Raw genomic sequence first — 15,930 nt, forward strand, 5'->3', positions numbered from 1 at the left:
TCGTTGGTCATTGACCTGACATCTCCATTCCCTCCTTCAGGGAACGAGGGTTACATACGTAACAGAGACGTTCTTGCAGCTAAAGGTGGCACAACCAAATTTTAAGTTTAAAAGGCATTAGTTTTTCACATGGGTGATAGGTGTTGGATAAATATTTTTTTATTTAGTTTAGATATACAAAGTTGAAGAATTGCAATAAATATGTATTTTCATTAGCTTTTTTGTGCATCTACCACTGAATATGTTTTATAATCAATAAAGAACACACCTATAGATTTGATGATATTTACTTTTAATAAATGCATTACTAGAAAAATTGCAGTTTGGTTAAGACAAGTTTGTGTTTTGATAGCAGTGTTGACATTAACATTACATTGGAAAAAGTGTCAAATCTACAGAGAAAAACTGCAAAATGTTCTCACCCTTAGGTCATCCCAGATGTAGATGAGTTTGTTTCTTTATCAGAACAGATTTGGAGAAATGTAGAATTATATCACTTGCTCACCAATGGATCCTCTGCAGTGAATGGGTGCCATCAGAATGAGAGTCCAAACAGCTGATAAAAACATAACAGTAATTCACAAGTAATCCACATGGCTCCAGTCCATCAATTAAAATCTTGTGAAGAGAAAAGCTGTGTGTTTTTAAGAAAAAACTTACAAATGGCATTGTATGAATTCATATTAATTAGTCAAAACATAACATAGTTATGAATTACAATGAGATTGTGTTGGCACAGAACACATTCAACACACGTTACTGAGAATTTCTTCAGAAGTTTTTAGAAAACAGAGACATTGGTGCTTTGTTAACAAAAGACAAAACTGCATGACAAACCGCTGATTCTCTCTCACCTCAGCATTCATTCAAAACCTATTTTTGAACTTTTGTTCAAATTGTTGAAAATCAGCTAACATTAGCGACCTAAACAATAACCACCCAGTCAAAATGGACTTGCTTTGCACAAAGGTTTTCATCAAGCCAGTGCGCTTAAATGTAAACATAAAGTCCAAGAACATAAGACCACCTTTGTTTTTCACCAAACAAAATTAGCTGATGGAAGTCTAAAAAAATAGAAAAAATGGCATATTAAACTTTCAGATAGATATACTCTACCCTTCTCTCTCTACATGACACATAATACATTTCTTAACCCAAATACGGTTGAGCCTATTAAAAATCATCAGAGGAATTCCTGTTGAATGCAGATAAAAGAAAATATTTTTCTATAAGTCCTAAGATTGCTGTGCACATCTGCACCTGTGCCTCAGGTCCATCCACATTGAACCCAGTGACATTCCATTGTTAGACTCTTGGCATTTGAATATGCCTGCTATATAAAGTTGTTTACATCATTATTGTAAAAATACTGTACTTTCCAAAAAACTTGTTTACCACACATTACTTGTAACATGTGAGTCATATGTGGCTCTTCAAAGGCTTTATTTATCTACAATATCTTTGTTTAATGTTGCTGAGACTTCTGCTCATTTGACAACAACATGTATTTAAATCTTCTGGTTTTATTTAGCATGTCTGCTCGTGCAATGTGGCAAGGCGAGCTCATCAACTGCAGTTAATATGTTGTGCCATTCGACGCGTATCGTGAGAAACAACAGTGCTGCGGTTGGTGGCCTGAAGAATTAGCCAATCTCACAGTCATGAGCTCAAATGATGCTCAAGACAACAGCGGTGCAAAAAGCTTCACAACAGCCTGCAATAGTCTTATAATGTTCAAAATTAAGAATGCAAGATGGAGTAACAGTGCCATTTTCATTTTAGACATAATGTACTGAGTATGCATGACAGCGATGACTATCCAGAATTTAATATATATTGCAGTTCAAATCTGAGGCCATGTTGAGAATCTGAGAATTTAAACATGCACTCTAAAAAATGCTGGGTTAAATACAACCCAGTGCTGGGTAAAATAGGGACAAACCCAGCAACTGGGTTGTATTTTACCCAGCAACTGGGTTGTTTTGACCCAGCGATTGGGTTAAATGTTTAACACAACCTTCTGGGTAGTAACCCAACCGCTGGGTCAAAACAACCCAATTGCTGGGTTTGTCCCTATTTTACCCAGCACTGGGTTGTATTTTAACCAAGCATTTTTTAGAGTGTGGTATTGAATTTTAGGATTTAGAAAAACTTGAAACAAAGAAAAGTTACTTAAAAAATGATATACACATATACATACATACTGTACAGTCACTAATCAAGAAGGCAAATGTGACCAGGGTTATTAGTTAACTAAACCTAAAACTATACCATAAACACATAAAAAATGTCACTTAAAATTAAAATAAATGTTAACTGAAATAAAATAAAAAAGTATATACAATTATTTATATATAATTTCTCATTTTAATGTAGTAGGTAATTTGATTAAATAAAAAACTAAAACCGAATAAAAAACTGTATAGACATACGTGATAATAATAATAATGAAAATAGAAAATGTTTTATAAAAACGGACTATTCTATTAATAAAACAAGTATCTTAATGATACTAAAATGACATTGCATATGACTCCTTTGTACAGACAGTCAGATGTTTTTGCTTTATCGTATGCATCTTCATTAGAAAATCTTAAATCGTACCGGAAAACATGATCAACTTGAGGAGTTCATGCAGCTGAAGTGAAGCAAAAGAGAGATGAACCAAATACTAAAACATTCTAAAGGTCACGTTAACTGTTAGTTTCACTTTTCACCCAGATTTTTATCATAAACTCAAATAAAAAAAGGTTTAAAAAAGGTTGCATAATATATACATAAAAAAACCAGTTCTCTTTTTCAATGATCTTTATTAGATCTGTACATAAACATCTATAAGCATGCATTGTTTTAGTGAAATTGAACATAAAGCAACAGTGCCTCCTCCTGAGTATCACACACACTGCAACAGGTCAGTGATTTTCAACCGGTGTTGCTTCAGAACTCAGAATGTACATTGGACATCAAGTGGCGACCCAAAATGGTTCTGTACAAAGCAAACAAACACCATTTATTAATATTACCACAAACTTCATAGGCAAAACAATATGCAAAAATTGTTTTGCATGTCATTTGGTTTCTAAATGACTTAAATTTCAATGGTTTCATGCTCTCAGCAGTCAATAATTGAATGCATAATGTATGCGTTTGGCACAATTCATCTCATACAACCTGTCCATGTTACATCTGTCTATTTTGGTTGCTTCTACCAAGGGACAGATGAATTTGCTGCAAAATACAGCTTCATTGGAGCTACAGCCTTTGACTTAAACAACAAAAGATATGAAAAGCATTTTCTCTTTCCTTTAAATATGACTCCACTTATTTTCTGCAGTAACAATGCATGATGCTAAGCTGCATTTTATTATTTACATTAGATCAAGTCTGGCAGCTGCTTTTCATCTCAACAAAAATAAGTGCTCATGAAATGTCATATTTTATTTCTTCATATTTTATCATTGTCGTTTTATTTAGAAAAGCCAGTGCAGTATTGCTCTAGATCATATAATCTCCATGCATAAGAATCAGTCCAGTCTTGACATTTAATTCAGGTTTATTGCATTGCATTGATATCCTTCCTTACAGTAAAAGAGACAAGGATGAGGTAACTCTGGGACCTTCTCATGGGTGAGCTCTGATTCAGCAATCTCTCTGCTTGCAGATGAACGTTTCAAATGAACTGATTTCCTGAAGCAATGGGATGTGCAGTCAAGTGGAGGAATATGACTATATCAGTCTCATGCAGAGGTGAAAAGGCACTGGCTGAAACAGGAGGTACTGAACCTCATTTTACTCGTGCATCTCATCCCACAGCGTCAGCCCTCGCAATACTATTCTATAGTATCACATGCATTACTATTAAATTACATGCTTATAGGAAAATCAACATCTATTAAAACAGCATTTTCCAAATCTATGTTGCTCACAGACTCAGAAGAAAAAAAAAGGCTTCTGAGTTCAGGAGGATTTTCTCTGCCTAAAGCAAGACAGATGGTGAATCGATTTTTCAGAAAGTTTCAGTCTGGATCTCATTTTCTATCAAAATATTATGGGAATCCTTGTTAACCCTTGATCAAATCAGGCACTGAGCCGCATCATACGAAACAGGCCGTGTTTATGAGAAACCAGTTATGAGATTCCATCAGCCCTGACGCCCTTTCAATAATTGATCGAATAACATCATGCATTACAAAAAGTATTGGATGCTACTGGCTGGTGTCTTTCTGATGAACTGATATGTGCGCTGCTCGCTTCCCTGCTGAAGACATCCATCATTCAGACAGAGTGAGAGTCAACAGTACAACGAACAGCATGAAAGATGCACAAACTAATCCATGTCTCAAAATCGTCCATGTCCTACGCATTTCCCTTCAGATCTTTCGAGAAGAAACATGTCTAGACATAAAACAGTGAATGCACAGCAAATAAAAAAATATCAGTGAATAATTTTAATCTAATCATCCTATAAAGCTATCAAATACCTCTTTTAAGACTCGGAATATAGCTTAAAAGTCATATCGTATACTTTTATGATGCTTTTTTCCCTTTGTGGTGGAGTATAAATCCACTTTTTGTTTAATAAAAGAAAAGAAAAAAGTATAGAGTGATATATTGGGTGAGTAAAGACAACATTTTCTTTTTTTGGTGAACTATTCATTATATCAACATTGTGAATAGATAAGATATTTAAAATGTATATTTATATGTACTTCAGTTGATTTAGTCATTATTTTATTTGACCTTAAAAACAATCCTTGAAGCATCCGTGCAAATTTGTCATATATTGAAATGTTTTTGTAAAAATATACAAAGGTAAATATTGCTGTTTATTAGTGTGTATTGTTAAATTGGTGCATATATATATATAATGATTATTTTTCCTTGAGGTCTTTTGAAAAATTGTATATTACAAGCAATATGCACGATAGCTCAATCTGTGCAAGTACGTTCCATGGTTTCTTTTTTGCTTGTTATAGTGTTTCTGAAAACTATGTATTAAATAAATTTTTAAACAAAAATTGACAAATACAATACACATAATAATGCAGATAAATTAAAGACATCCTTGCATGAGAATAAAACGTGTAACTGCATAATAATCAGTGCAAAACACTGCAATACAATTATAGGTATAAAATTTTGTTAGAAATATTAGGCTACAGTATCACATTGCCCCTTGGGAGGTGGAAGAACAAGGTAAAGGGTTCGAAATGCATAGTTTAGGGTACAGTTCTGTTTTGAATCACTCGTCTCTGCTTTACGTGTTCAACAGAAACACAGAACGCACAATGAGTCTGTGATTGAGTGATCATGTGCGTGAGAATGTGGTTTAGTTCAGTCTGTGCTGTTTATAGACCAGTCATAGGGCAGATAGCTCACTTTGACCTTTCCTTCTGACAGCAGAGCCTGTAGAGTCCTCTTCTTCTGTGATGCTCCCATATGATCAAACACCCAGTTCAGCAGCTGAAAAAGAAAACATTAATGTGTTTAAAGACAGAACCGACAACCACTTGCATTGTATGGAAAAGAGCAGCTAGGACATTCTGCTAAATATCTCCTTTAGTGTTACACAGAAAAAAAGAAGAAAAAACAAATGTGAATTATTTATTTCTGGGTGAACTGTTGCTTTAAATGCAATCCACAAGATCATCTTCCATGTGCTTGAATTGAGAGTGATGATATATTTTAGTAATACCTTTTCATCAGTGCCTCCAAAATCTGCCTTGTACCACTTAAAGATCTGGCTAAGTTTCACTTCTCGTCCCACGCAGTCAATCACACAGCTGTCGTCATTCTCCAGGAACGCTTCTGCTGCAGCACGCAACTGACTATCAATGTCCTGAAGTGACACATGCAGGAGATTTTACTATAAAACACAATATGCTTTACACTGTCAGAAAGAATGTACAGTATATACATTTATAGATATTGTAAATGAGAATACTTTGGGTATTAACCTGTGGTGTGTATGTCTTAATTGGAGGGCAGCCCTTTGCACCACAGTTCAGTGCAAAATGAATGAGAGGCTCAACATCAGGAAGTGCCACCTAATGGATGAAGACACACATTACTAATGTTAATAACTTTTACTCCAGTGTTTCTCAGCCTTTTTTGTCTTAAGTACCTCCAAAATTTCAGTACACTACTGTTCAAAAGTTTGGGGTTAGTGAGATTCTTTTATGTTTTTGAAAGCAGTCTCTTTTGCTCACCAAGTAATCAGCTTCGCATAACATGAATAAACTACATTTGAAAATATTCGAAGGTAGAAAATAGTTATTTAAAATTGTAATAATATTTCACATGGTCCTTTAGAAATCATTGTAATATGCTGATGTGGTGCTCAAGAAACATTAATTATTATCAACATGGAAAACAGTTGTACGGTCATAATTGTTTCATGAGTTTTTGTTCAAAAGAACAGCATTTATTTGAAAACAGAAATCTTTTGTAACATGTCTTTACTGTTACTTTTGATCGATTTAATGTGTCCTTGCCTGCTTTCTCACACACACACACACACACACACACACACACAAAACATCTAGCTGACTCCAAATATTTGAACTGTATAAACTGCTATAATCAACATGAATTGACAGGGTTAGACTTACACTTATCTTTCACTAAATTGGTTAAGCCATTAATTAAAAAATATACATTTTTTTACTATTTTAATCTATTTTCAGTCTGACTTTTGACAGCCTAATATATTTTATTTGAATGTATTTTCTAATTCATAGGCTTAATAAAATAAACCTGAAACATTTTTAAATTCACCTGGAAACTTCTTAAACCTCTTAAAATATTGTTGTTGCTAAAAATCTGGTACCTTTCTGCCATTAATCAAAGGCAATTCACAGTTGACATACAGTCTTTAAAAAGAACCAAAATGGGGGTTTTCACCATGATTCCATAGAAGAAAAGAAATTTGGTTCCCTAAAGAACCTTTCAGTTCTTAAAAGAACCATTTTTCTTAGTGTGACGAAATTTGAATTATCTAAAGAACACTTTTCCACTAAAAAGAACCTTGGAATGGAACAAGAATGATTCCATAGATGTTAAAATATTCTTCATAGAACCATAGCTGCCCATTTAAAAATGTATTATATAATATATACACAGAGTGGTATATCCTCTTTTTGGGATACCTGCAGCCGAGGGTCGTTCCTGGAAAAGGGCTTCATGAGTTGTGCCACACCTTTTCGATTGCCTCTAAGCACTCCATTTTCAATATCCTGCAGTGTGAACACCTCACCACCAATGAAGTAGCTCACATAGTTGAAGAACTGGAAAACAACAGACCAAATGCACAAGCACTGAAAGCATTTCACATTTCCACTTTTTACTGTTGATCCAAACACAAAATCTCCACTTCTCTTACCCGATACCTTTGCCATATGTTTTTGGGAAAGCCCAGACGCAGGTTCCCGTGGATGACGAGGGCGTTGTAGATGTTGATAAAGAAAGCCAGTTTCTCTTCACGACTCAGAGACAGCAGCTCCACACGCTGAAGCTGGACAGCTAGATCACAGTACTGCTCGAAGCACAGGCTCCGGGACATGGCCTTGTAATCAACGGTCTAGTCACAATGACATGTACCTTTCTTATTTAAAACATAATGTGGCATAACGCTCCTCAAGTCATTCACCCGCCACAAACATCAAATATCAAGTGCATGCAGCATTCGTGTCTGTGGCGAATCCAATGAACATAGTCTTGCATCTGTTTGATATGCAGCGAGTGATGAGATGGTGAAACGCTGCGTTACCTTGCCATCTTCAGAGAGATGATCAGAGTAGAGTTTCAGCGTCAGATTCCTCAGTGCCTCCGAGAGCTCGCAGGCTGCTTTGGACAAGTGTCACAAAACAATGAGAATAAGAATGACTGAAACAGTCAAACACTAAAGGTCATTTTTTATAACTAGATATTCATTTCCTGAAGGAAATACCAGCACTTGTAATGCAGCAAAAAAATTATAGTGTTAAAGTTATAGGTATGTTTATGTTTTAGGTTTTGGTGTAAATGAAATGCAGGAATAAATCACATATTCAAATAGAAAACAGTTATTTTAAATTGGAACAATACTTCACAATATTACATTTCTTATGTATTTTTCATCAAATAAATGCAGCCTTGGTGAACAAAAAAGACTTCTTTCAAAAACATTAAAAAAATCTTATCGACCCCAAACTTTAACATTAAATCTGATTCCCCATTGCATTTGTGCAGCAGGCATGTTAAAATGTTCAGCATCTTCAAAAAACATATGTTCCACATTTAGTAACACATTTTGATGCAACTTGTGTAGACGTAAATGGAACGCTGTAATTGACACTTGTCATGATTAATTCACTGCTGCACCTGTAACCGCAACCTTGATTATTAATTTAAATAATTGTGAAGCTAATTACAAAAACTAAAAGTAGACAGCACACCTAAATTTGAAAGTATAAAACTTGATAAATAATATTTATTATTATTTATAAATATTATTCTAAAAATAATACATGATAAAGGTGTCTGTATGTTGAAAACTTGAAAACTTGACTGAAGTTTATACTCAATATTAGAGGTTTAGAACAAACTCCGAGCAGAATGATTGAAGAACATCAATACAGTGCTGCCTTACAAACACTTTAATAATAACAACAAGCAGGTAACTAATATCATCATAAATGATTAAAGAATCTTTGAGTTTAACACCAAGCTTCGTGCTTTAGAGACACATGCAAAAAACACAAACAGGTCTAGACAAGCACATTTAAGAAAAGTGAAGACAGAGAGACAGGGTTTCCAATGAGAAGGATGAAACTATAGCAGCTGACCTAAGCCCTTCATTAGGCCGCATGCTGCCGTTTCTCTAGAGGTGAGGGCTGCGTTGGGAACATGCTCCAATAGCTTAAACAAGATGTTACTGTCATCAAACTGCCTTTGTTTAGCCAGTCACAGAGTTCAAATGCTTCCTCACCATCCAACTCTGGGTAATTTCACCTGCTTCCTTCCTATCTACAAAGAGCGAGTGGAGCCAGAACAATCTATGAGAGCCAACACCAATGGCAAACATGGGTTAATACACCATCCATTCTACTTTTCACAGTAAGTAAACATAAAAATGTCTTTGTGGGCAGGAACTCATCATTACTATTCAAGAATAGACTAGGGCTGTGTCTGAACACAGGGTTCAGGTTCGAATCTGAGACTATATATGAGACCTTGAACCACAAAACCAGTATACGATTTATACATAATCTGAAAGCTGAATAAACAAGCTTTCCATTGATGTATGGTTTGTTAGGACAATATTTGGCCGAGATACAACTATTTGAAAATCTGGAATCTGAGGGTGCAAAAAAAATCTAAATACTGAGAAAATCACCTTTAAAGTTGTCCAAATGAAGTTCTTAGCAATGCATATTACTAATCAAAAATTAAGTTTTGATATATTTACAGTAAGAAACTTACTAAATATCTTCATGGAACCGGATCTTTACTTAAAGGCACAATATGTAATTTTCGCCGCTAGAGGGCGCGTATTCAAAATAAACAAAGAGACAAAGGCGTAGTTTGATGACGCCGTGACTGGAGTGTGGAATCGTGGGAGTTGTCGTCTTCATCCCCACAGCCGATGCAATCCGACGGGACTCGGGCAGAAATCATGTTCATGGATGAGCTAATGATTTATTAATGTAGTAGAATGAAGCAGGGTGAGGCTGAAAGTCGTCGAAGCGAAACGTCTAATGATTTTCGGCATAAAAGAAAAAGTTTTCTTTTTTTTTGGCTATTGCTAAAAATATACCCAAGCGACTTAAGGTTTTGTGCTACACTTTATAATAAGCTCGGAAACATTGTAGTTACTATATAAGTGTTTTTTAAATATTATTTATGTACTATTATATTATTTTTAATTGGCTTTTCTTTTTTTTATATTGACTTTTTCTGTTGTTATGTGGTTTTGTCATATTTATTAGTATTGTTTTTATATTTCTATATAGTTTTAATTAATTTTTTATTTGTTTTAGTAAGCTGAAAAATGCTATATGAAGGAAGTTAAAGTCGGCATGAAACGGAAGTAGTGATTGTCTTTTTTTCTCTACTGTGACGTCTATCTGAGTGAAACGGCATCTGAAATGAGAGGGCGGGACTTGATTTCGTCCTTCGGGAATTGATTGGATCGTTGGAAGTTGGGGCGTTGCTAACAAAATGGAGGCAGATCTGAATGCCAGTTTGCAGTTAGTTGTGGGGGATTTCTCTCTACTGGGTTCACCGCCGACACCCTAGCATGAAGAAATGTTTTATTTATTGAGGAAGACGACGACGACGACGATCAACGGCACAAAACATGCCTAACAGCACGCGAGAGAGAGAGACTGCCTGAATGACTGAGCGCGTCCTCCATCAGGTTAAGTCATATTCATAAAAAAAAGTTTGCGATGTCCTAAGAGTAATGTTGTAGTAATATCCTAATATCCTTTCAATTTTTAAGGGTAGTGTACTGCCCCATGGCTTGCATGAGCACTGGTCAATGCATTGATTTCTATAAAGTGACGCATCAGCTTCAGTTTTTCCCCCCCGTTGTTTATCCCAGCGTTTACACCTCACGTCACTAGCTCCGCCCTTGCGTCATAGCTCGTGACCTGAAGAGAAGATGAGTCGTTTTGAGGGCGAGGGGAGGTTAACGTTTTTGATTAAAGATTACGAGGGCACATGAATTAAAAAAAAATAATGAAGTGCACTGATAAATTATTTATAATAAGCACTACAGTATTCCATTAAAAATTGAAAAAATGATTTCATGCCAACTTTAAGCAAGACAGGACTGAATATAAAATTTTACCGTCTACTAAGATTATAAATGTCGATTTTTGTCCTTTATGCTAAGAAAAAAACATTGTAGTCACTAGAAAAAAAAGTATTCTTTTTGTAAATTTTTATTTTACAAAATATTTTTACAAAATATAATATTTTTAATTCTCTTTTATTTTTGTATTTTCAGTTTTCATTTTAAATTTATTTTACGTTTTAGTATTTTTGTTATATATTTATATGTATATATATATTATTTTTTAGTTGTTGACTGACAGGGCAGTGAGGCTCTACAGGTTCTACAGTAAGTCATGACTCGTCCCATACAAATTTAGTTTGCTGTCCTAGTCATAACTAACCTGTTTGTGGCTTTATATAAATAGAGATAATTAATGTTACACCCAAATAAATTCCTTCAATGTTTTGAAAAAGTGTTTCAGTTGGGAGCTGAATGAAGCTGCCCACACCCTTCTCTCAGTCCAGCAGCTCAGTGACAATCACCTCGCTTTACTTCCCTCCCACGCTTCAAATTCTTCTGAATTAGACTAGAAATGTAGAACACAATACCAAAAGTTTTACATCATTTATAAACAGAATTTATGTTAAACTACTTAAATTAATACTTTATTGATAAAGGATGCATTAAACTGAAAGACAAATTACATTTTAAAATATATCTCAATAGAGAACAGTCCATAATATTTCACATTATTGCAGTTTTAATTGTATTTTTGATCAAATAAAAATGCAGCCTTGGTGAGCATAAGATAATTCTTTCAAAAACATAAATAATGTGCAAACCACAAACTAGTAAAAACAAAATTATGTTGATAAAGAGCTTAAAAATAAACGAGCTGGTTTGCACTAAGTAAAGATACTGTAGTAGTCAAAGCAAAAACCTTCTCTGAACTAAAACAGGGCTCTGTTATAACCATTAACAAAATATAACTTACAGTTTCCAGTTGTATAAAAGATGGCCACTAGAACAATAGGTAGACCTTTAGGGGATGGACTGATTCAGTTATCTTTCATCACTATAAACTGGTCTGACAACAGCAGATATCAGTGGAGAAACAGCTGGTGATATGGAAAGGTTGGCTTACATGCAGGCACAAAAAAATCCTTGCCCAGTTACTTAATTTAAAGAAAAAAAAGGGGCAACACAAATAGCAGTCATTCCTTCAACACCCTAGGCCAGCAACAAATATAAGGAAGTACTGTAGAAAACATCTGAGCATGTTTTTTTCTGAAAACAACAACAAGTAGCCTGTTCATGACATACTAACCTCCATCAATCTCACCATCAGAGTCAAGGCTATTTTCCCCAGGTACAGGTGGAGCGTCCAGCGGCACGGGTTCCTCTCTTACTGACAGGACGAGACGTTCCAGTCGCTCAGGATCCTAAGAACCCACACTCACACACACACACACACACACACACACACACACACACACACACACACACACACACACACAAACACAAAAACACACACACACACACACACACACAGAGAGAGAGAGAGAAACACACACACACACACACAGAGAGAGAGAAAAAAAGACACACACAAACACACACAGACACAGACAATTCCCCAGAAGTACATATCAAGCCAGCGGTTAGTCAATATAGAATACATCAGTTCCTGTTTCTTATCTCACCAGGTTCCGGAGGTCCTCGTTGTTTCCCACATAGAGGTTATTGAAGAATATCTGTGGTACGGTACTGTGACCTGTGAGCTCCTTCAATCGTGCTCTTAATTCTCTGTGCTTGTTCACATCCACATCACACACAGGGACACCTAATGTACTCAGAGTAGCTTTGGCCTGTATGCAGTGTGGACAGCCTGGCACCGAGTACACTGTTACCCGTCCCCTCATGACGGTCCCGTCCTCCACCATCACAGGCACAGCACCTGAAAGATCAGAGTAAAAGCATTTGAAAGCTGTCACCTGAATTCCCTGAACATTTCTCACTCACCTACAAGCTGTAAAACTAAATAATCAGCTAATAAACAGGCAAAAAGAAGCACACAAATATATTTTGGTGACTTTTTTTTAACCATTAGATGCAAAAATCCTGCATTAAGACATGCAAGATAAGCTAAAGGTCTGGATGTCTTAACGTTCTTTATCTTAACAATTAAAGCCATAAAACCTAAATAACGTATGCCATAATTTTTGGAATTATATATTGAACTGATATTCAATTGTAATCGTGTTAAAAAAACTACTTTTAATGGCTTTCCCAAACTGCTAAATCAAAGTATATTTATTAATATTTTTTGCACAAATATATTTTGGTGACTTTTTTTTAACCATTAGATGCAAAAATCCTGCATTAAGACATGCAAGATAAGCTAAAGGTCTGGATGTCTTAACGTTCTTTATCTTAACAATTAAAGCCATAAAACCTAAATAACGTATGCCATAATTTTGGAATTATATATTGAACTGATATTCAATTGTAATCGTGTTAAAAAAAACTACTTTTAATGGCTTTCCCAAACTGCTAAATCAAAGTATATTTATTAATATTTTTTTCATATTTATTACACTATTTTTAATGATCTTTTATTTTTATATTTTCAGTTTTAGTTATTTTGCTTCGGTCTTTTTAACATTTCGGTTTAGCTTGATTTCATTTGTATTTTAGTTTTAGTAATTGTACAACTTTTTCTTTCTTTCCCTTTTATGTTTAAAGTTTTTTTTTTTTTTTTTACATTTTTTATTTTATTTCATCTTTTAATGAACAAAATTATCATGCCGTTTTAATTTGAGTTAATATTATTAACAACACTGAAAATGTACTACTGTATTTGAGACATTGGTGGATGCAAAAATTGCAAACATACTTTAAAAGAAATTAATACTTTATTGAGAAAGCACCTCCATTTATGTTTATTTGTTAAAAAAAAGGCATTTTACACAGGTATAGGCCTACTATTTATAGAAAATACTGGATTTTTTTTTACAAAAATGCACGATACAAGCATGGTTCTGCCTGTTACTATAAAATACAGTCATGGTTCCTTCTGTAAAACCATAATAAATACAGTTTATTTTTAATTTAATTTCACATACTTTTAAAGTCTTATAATCTGAGGACAGTGGTGGCTAAATAACAACAGTAACAGTGGGTTTGTGCATTTTAACTCTGGTTACTAAAGTAAACGTTAGTACAGGAGTCTAAAAGACTAGAAATATCCAAGCATGCAGCAGCACTATTATAACAGCCAGCAGTTCAACACAGGAAGCAAACCCAGTTTTTCTCCCAGCACTAGCATGACCCACCACAGCATCGCTGAAGCTAAGCTCACAAACCTTCCACCCAGCCTCCGCCAGCACACGCGCTTCCTCGCGCTGTCAGCGGCGCATAGACTTGGGCTTGTACACCGCTTACAGGGAGACGGAGGTGCTGCGGAGTAGGCTAATGTTCACTAGCTGTAAGTAAACGATTGAACATCGCTGTGCAATGTCACTGCGCCCTGTAATGCTATTCATAATAGCAGCTGAGTGATACTCAAATAACTGAAGAGAGAAGCAGATTACAGCAATGTGAAGCCAGCACACGCAAGGCACCAGTCACTGAAAAAGTCTATACTATAATAATAATAATTAGTATTATTATATTAGAATATACACATATATATAAAATATATTAATTCATTAAAATATATAGTTTGCTCTCTGTAATAAATGTTAATAAATAATTATTTTTATTTTTATGTATATCCAGTTACATGTGGCTTATTAAAGTTTTGTCTTTGCTCATGGGCTTATTAAAATTTTTTTTTTTCAATTGATTTAATTTTTAAAATAGCACATTTATTTTGAATTGATGTACTTGTACTGCATGGATCACTTTTACCCCGAAATAGAGTCTTTTATTTTGAAATATTTTACGTCCAGCAATCGCAACGTTAAACAGTCTCCGGTTGCTTCGTTGCTCGCGCTGCTCGTGTGGGCGTCGAAACGACCCACCCTGCGGGACGAGGAAGTGAAAGAGACACGGACACGGAGCGGGGACGCGGTAAGACCACGGGGCTCTTCTCCATTAAATCATTTATGTGTGCGCTTATAGTTTTGACAAACGCGCTCACGGCGTGTTATCGATCACATTTGATTTAAACGTGTTCTTACGACCTTAATACAAAGCGAGAGTATCTGCGACAGACCACACACAGTTATAACAATGTCGTACATTTATTCAGAGTCTTATTTGAATGTGCTTATAATCATGTTACTGTCACCGTTAAGCTCAGGTTGACCTGTGGATTGTACAGTCGCGTCGCGTCGCGTCGTTTATGAGCTTGGACAGGGCAGTCATTTCCTACGAGATGACCGGACTGATAATGTGCTGTGAATGAACCTGATACTGTTTAACTAAGTGATGGTTTGTGTGTTGACCTCCCTTTCAGTTCCTCATCCTTTCTTTATGTTTCTTCAGGATATAAAGCCACGGATGCGACTCATAATGGAATCTTGTGCCTTTCTGATCAAATCACAAGCTCCTCTTGGTCAGAGATGGGTCTTGTGACTATATCTACAGGCATCCTGCCTAACATCTTTATGAGATTTACTAAGCAGCTGTAATACACTAGTTCACTCACACTCACTCACACTCACACTCACTCACACACACACTCACACTCACACTCACACTCACACCACACACACTCACACTCACTCACTCACACACACTCACACACACACTCACACTCACTCACTCACACACACTCACACACACTCACTCTCACTCACACACACACACATATAAGCATGGCACCAGTCCCACCTGGTATCCGCTTCTTGACATCCTTCAATAGGGACCAGTGGTAAGTTTGTCTCTTTTATAAATCTTCTTTGGCTGTATGTTCACGATTGATGATCAACAGACCCAAATCTGCTCATGCAAAACGTTGCAGATTTCCATAGGGCTGTTTGATTATGGGAAAAACCATAATCATCTTTGGGCAATTGTGGGATCTCAATTACTCATTGACTTTGGAGACATCATGCATTTATTGAACTTTTCAAAACAGAGGATTTCCTTTAAATTAAAATATAACAAACACAAATTATGTGTATATATATATATATATATATATATATATATATATATAT

General features: G+C 35.4%; 1 protein-coding gene across 2 annotated transcripts; it reads right to left on the minus strand.

Moving 5' to 3' along the window:
* Positions 1-4,749: 4,749 nt before the first annotated feature.
* LOC107551988 (uncharacterized) lies at positions 4,750-14,344 on the minus strand. 2 transcript variants are annotated; one of them, XM_016233796.1, is made up of 9 exons: positions 14,128-14,344; positions 12,466-12,719; positions 12,090-12,204; positions 7,769-7,842; positions 7,382-7,579; positions 7,149-7,286; positions 5,958-6,047; positions 5,696-5,839; positions 4,750-5,463 (listed from the first exon to the last, which is right to left on the minus strand). In XM_016233796.1, exons 2-9 carry the CDS (start codon positions 12,703-12,705, stop codon positions 5,335-5,337), a joined length of 1,128 nt encoding a protein of 375 aa, XP_016089282.1. In that variant the 5' UTR covers positions 12,706-12,719; positions 14,128-14,344; the 3' UTR covers positions 4,750-5,334. The 2 variants fall into 2 exon arrangements, with proteins under 2 accessions (XP_016089282.1, XP_016089280.1); XM_016233794.1 differs by having other exon boundaries at positions 7,769-7,845.
* Between the last annotated feature and the right edge of the window lie 1,586 nt (positions 14,345-15,930).

This window comes from Sinocyclocheilus grahami, unplaced genomic scaffold (genome assembly GCF_001515645.1).
Source record: "Sinocyclocheilus grahami isolate Dianchi unplaced genomic scaffold, SAMN03320097.WGS_v1.1 scaffold439.1, whole genome shotgun sequence".
Classification (NCBI taxonomy): domain Eukaryota; kingdom Metazoa; phylum Chordata; class Actinopteri; order Cypriniformes; family Cyprinidae; genus Sinocyclocheilus; species Sinocyclocheilus grahami.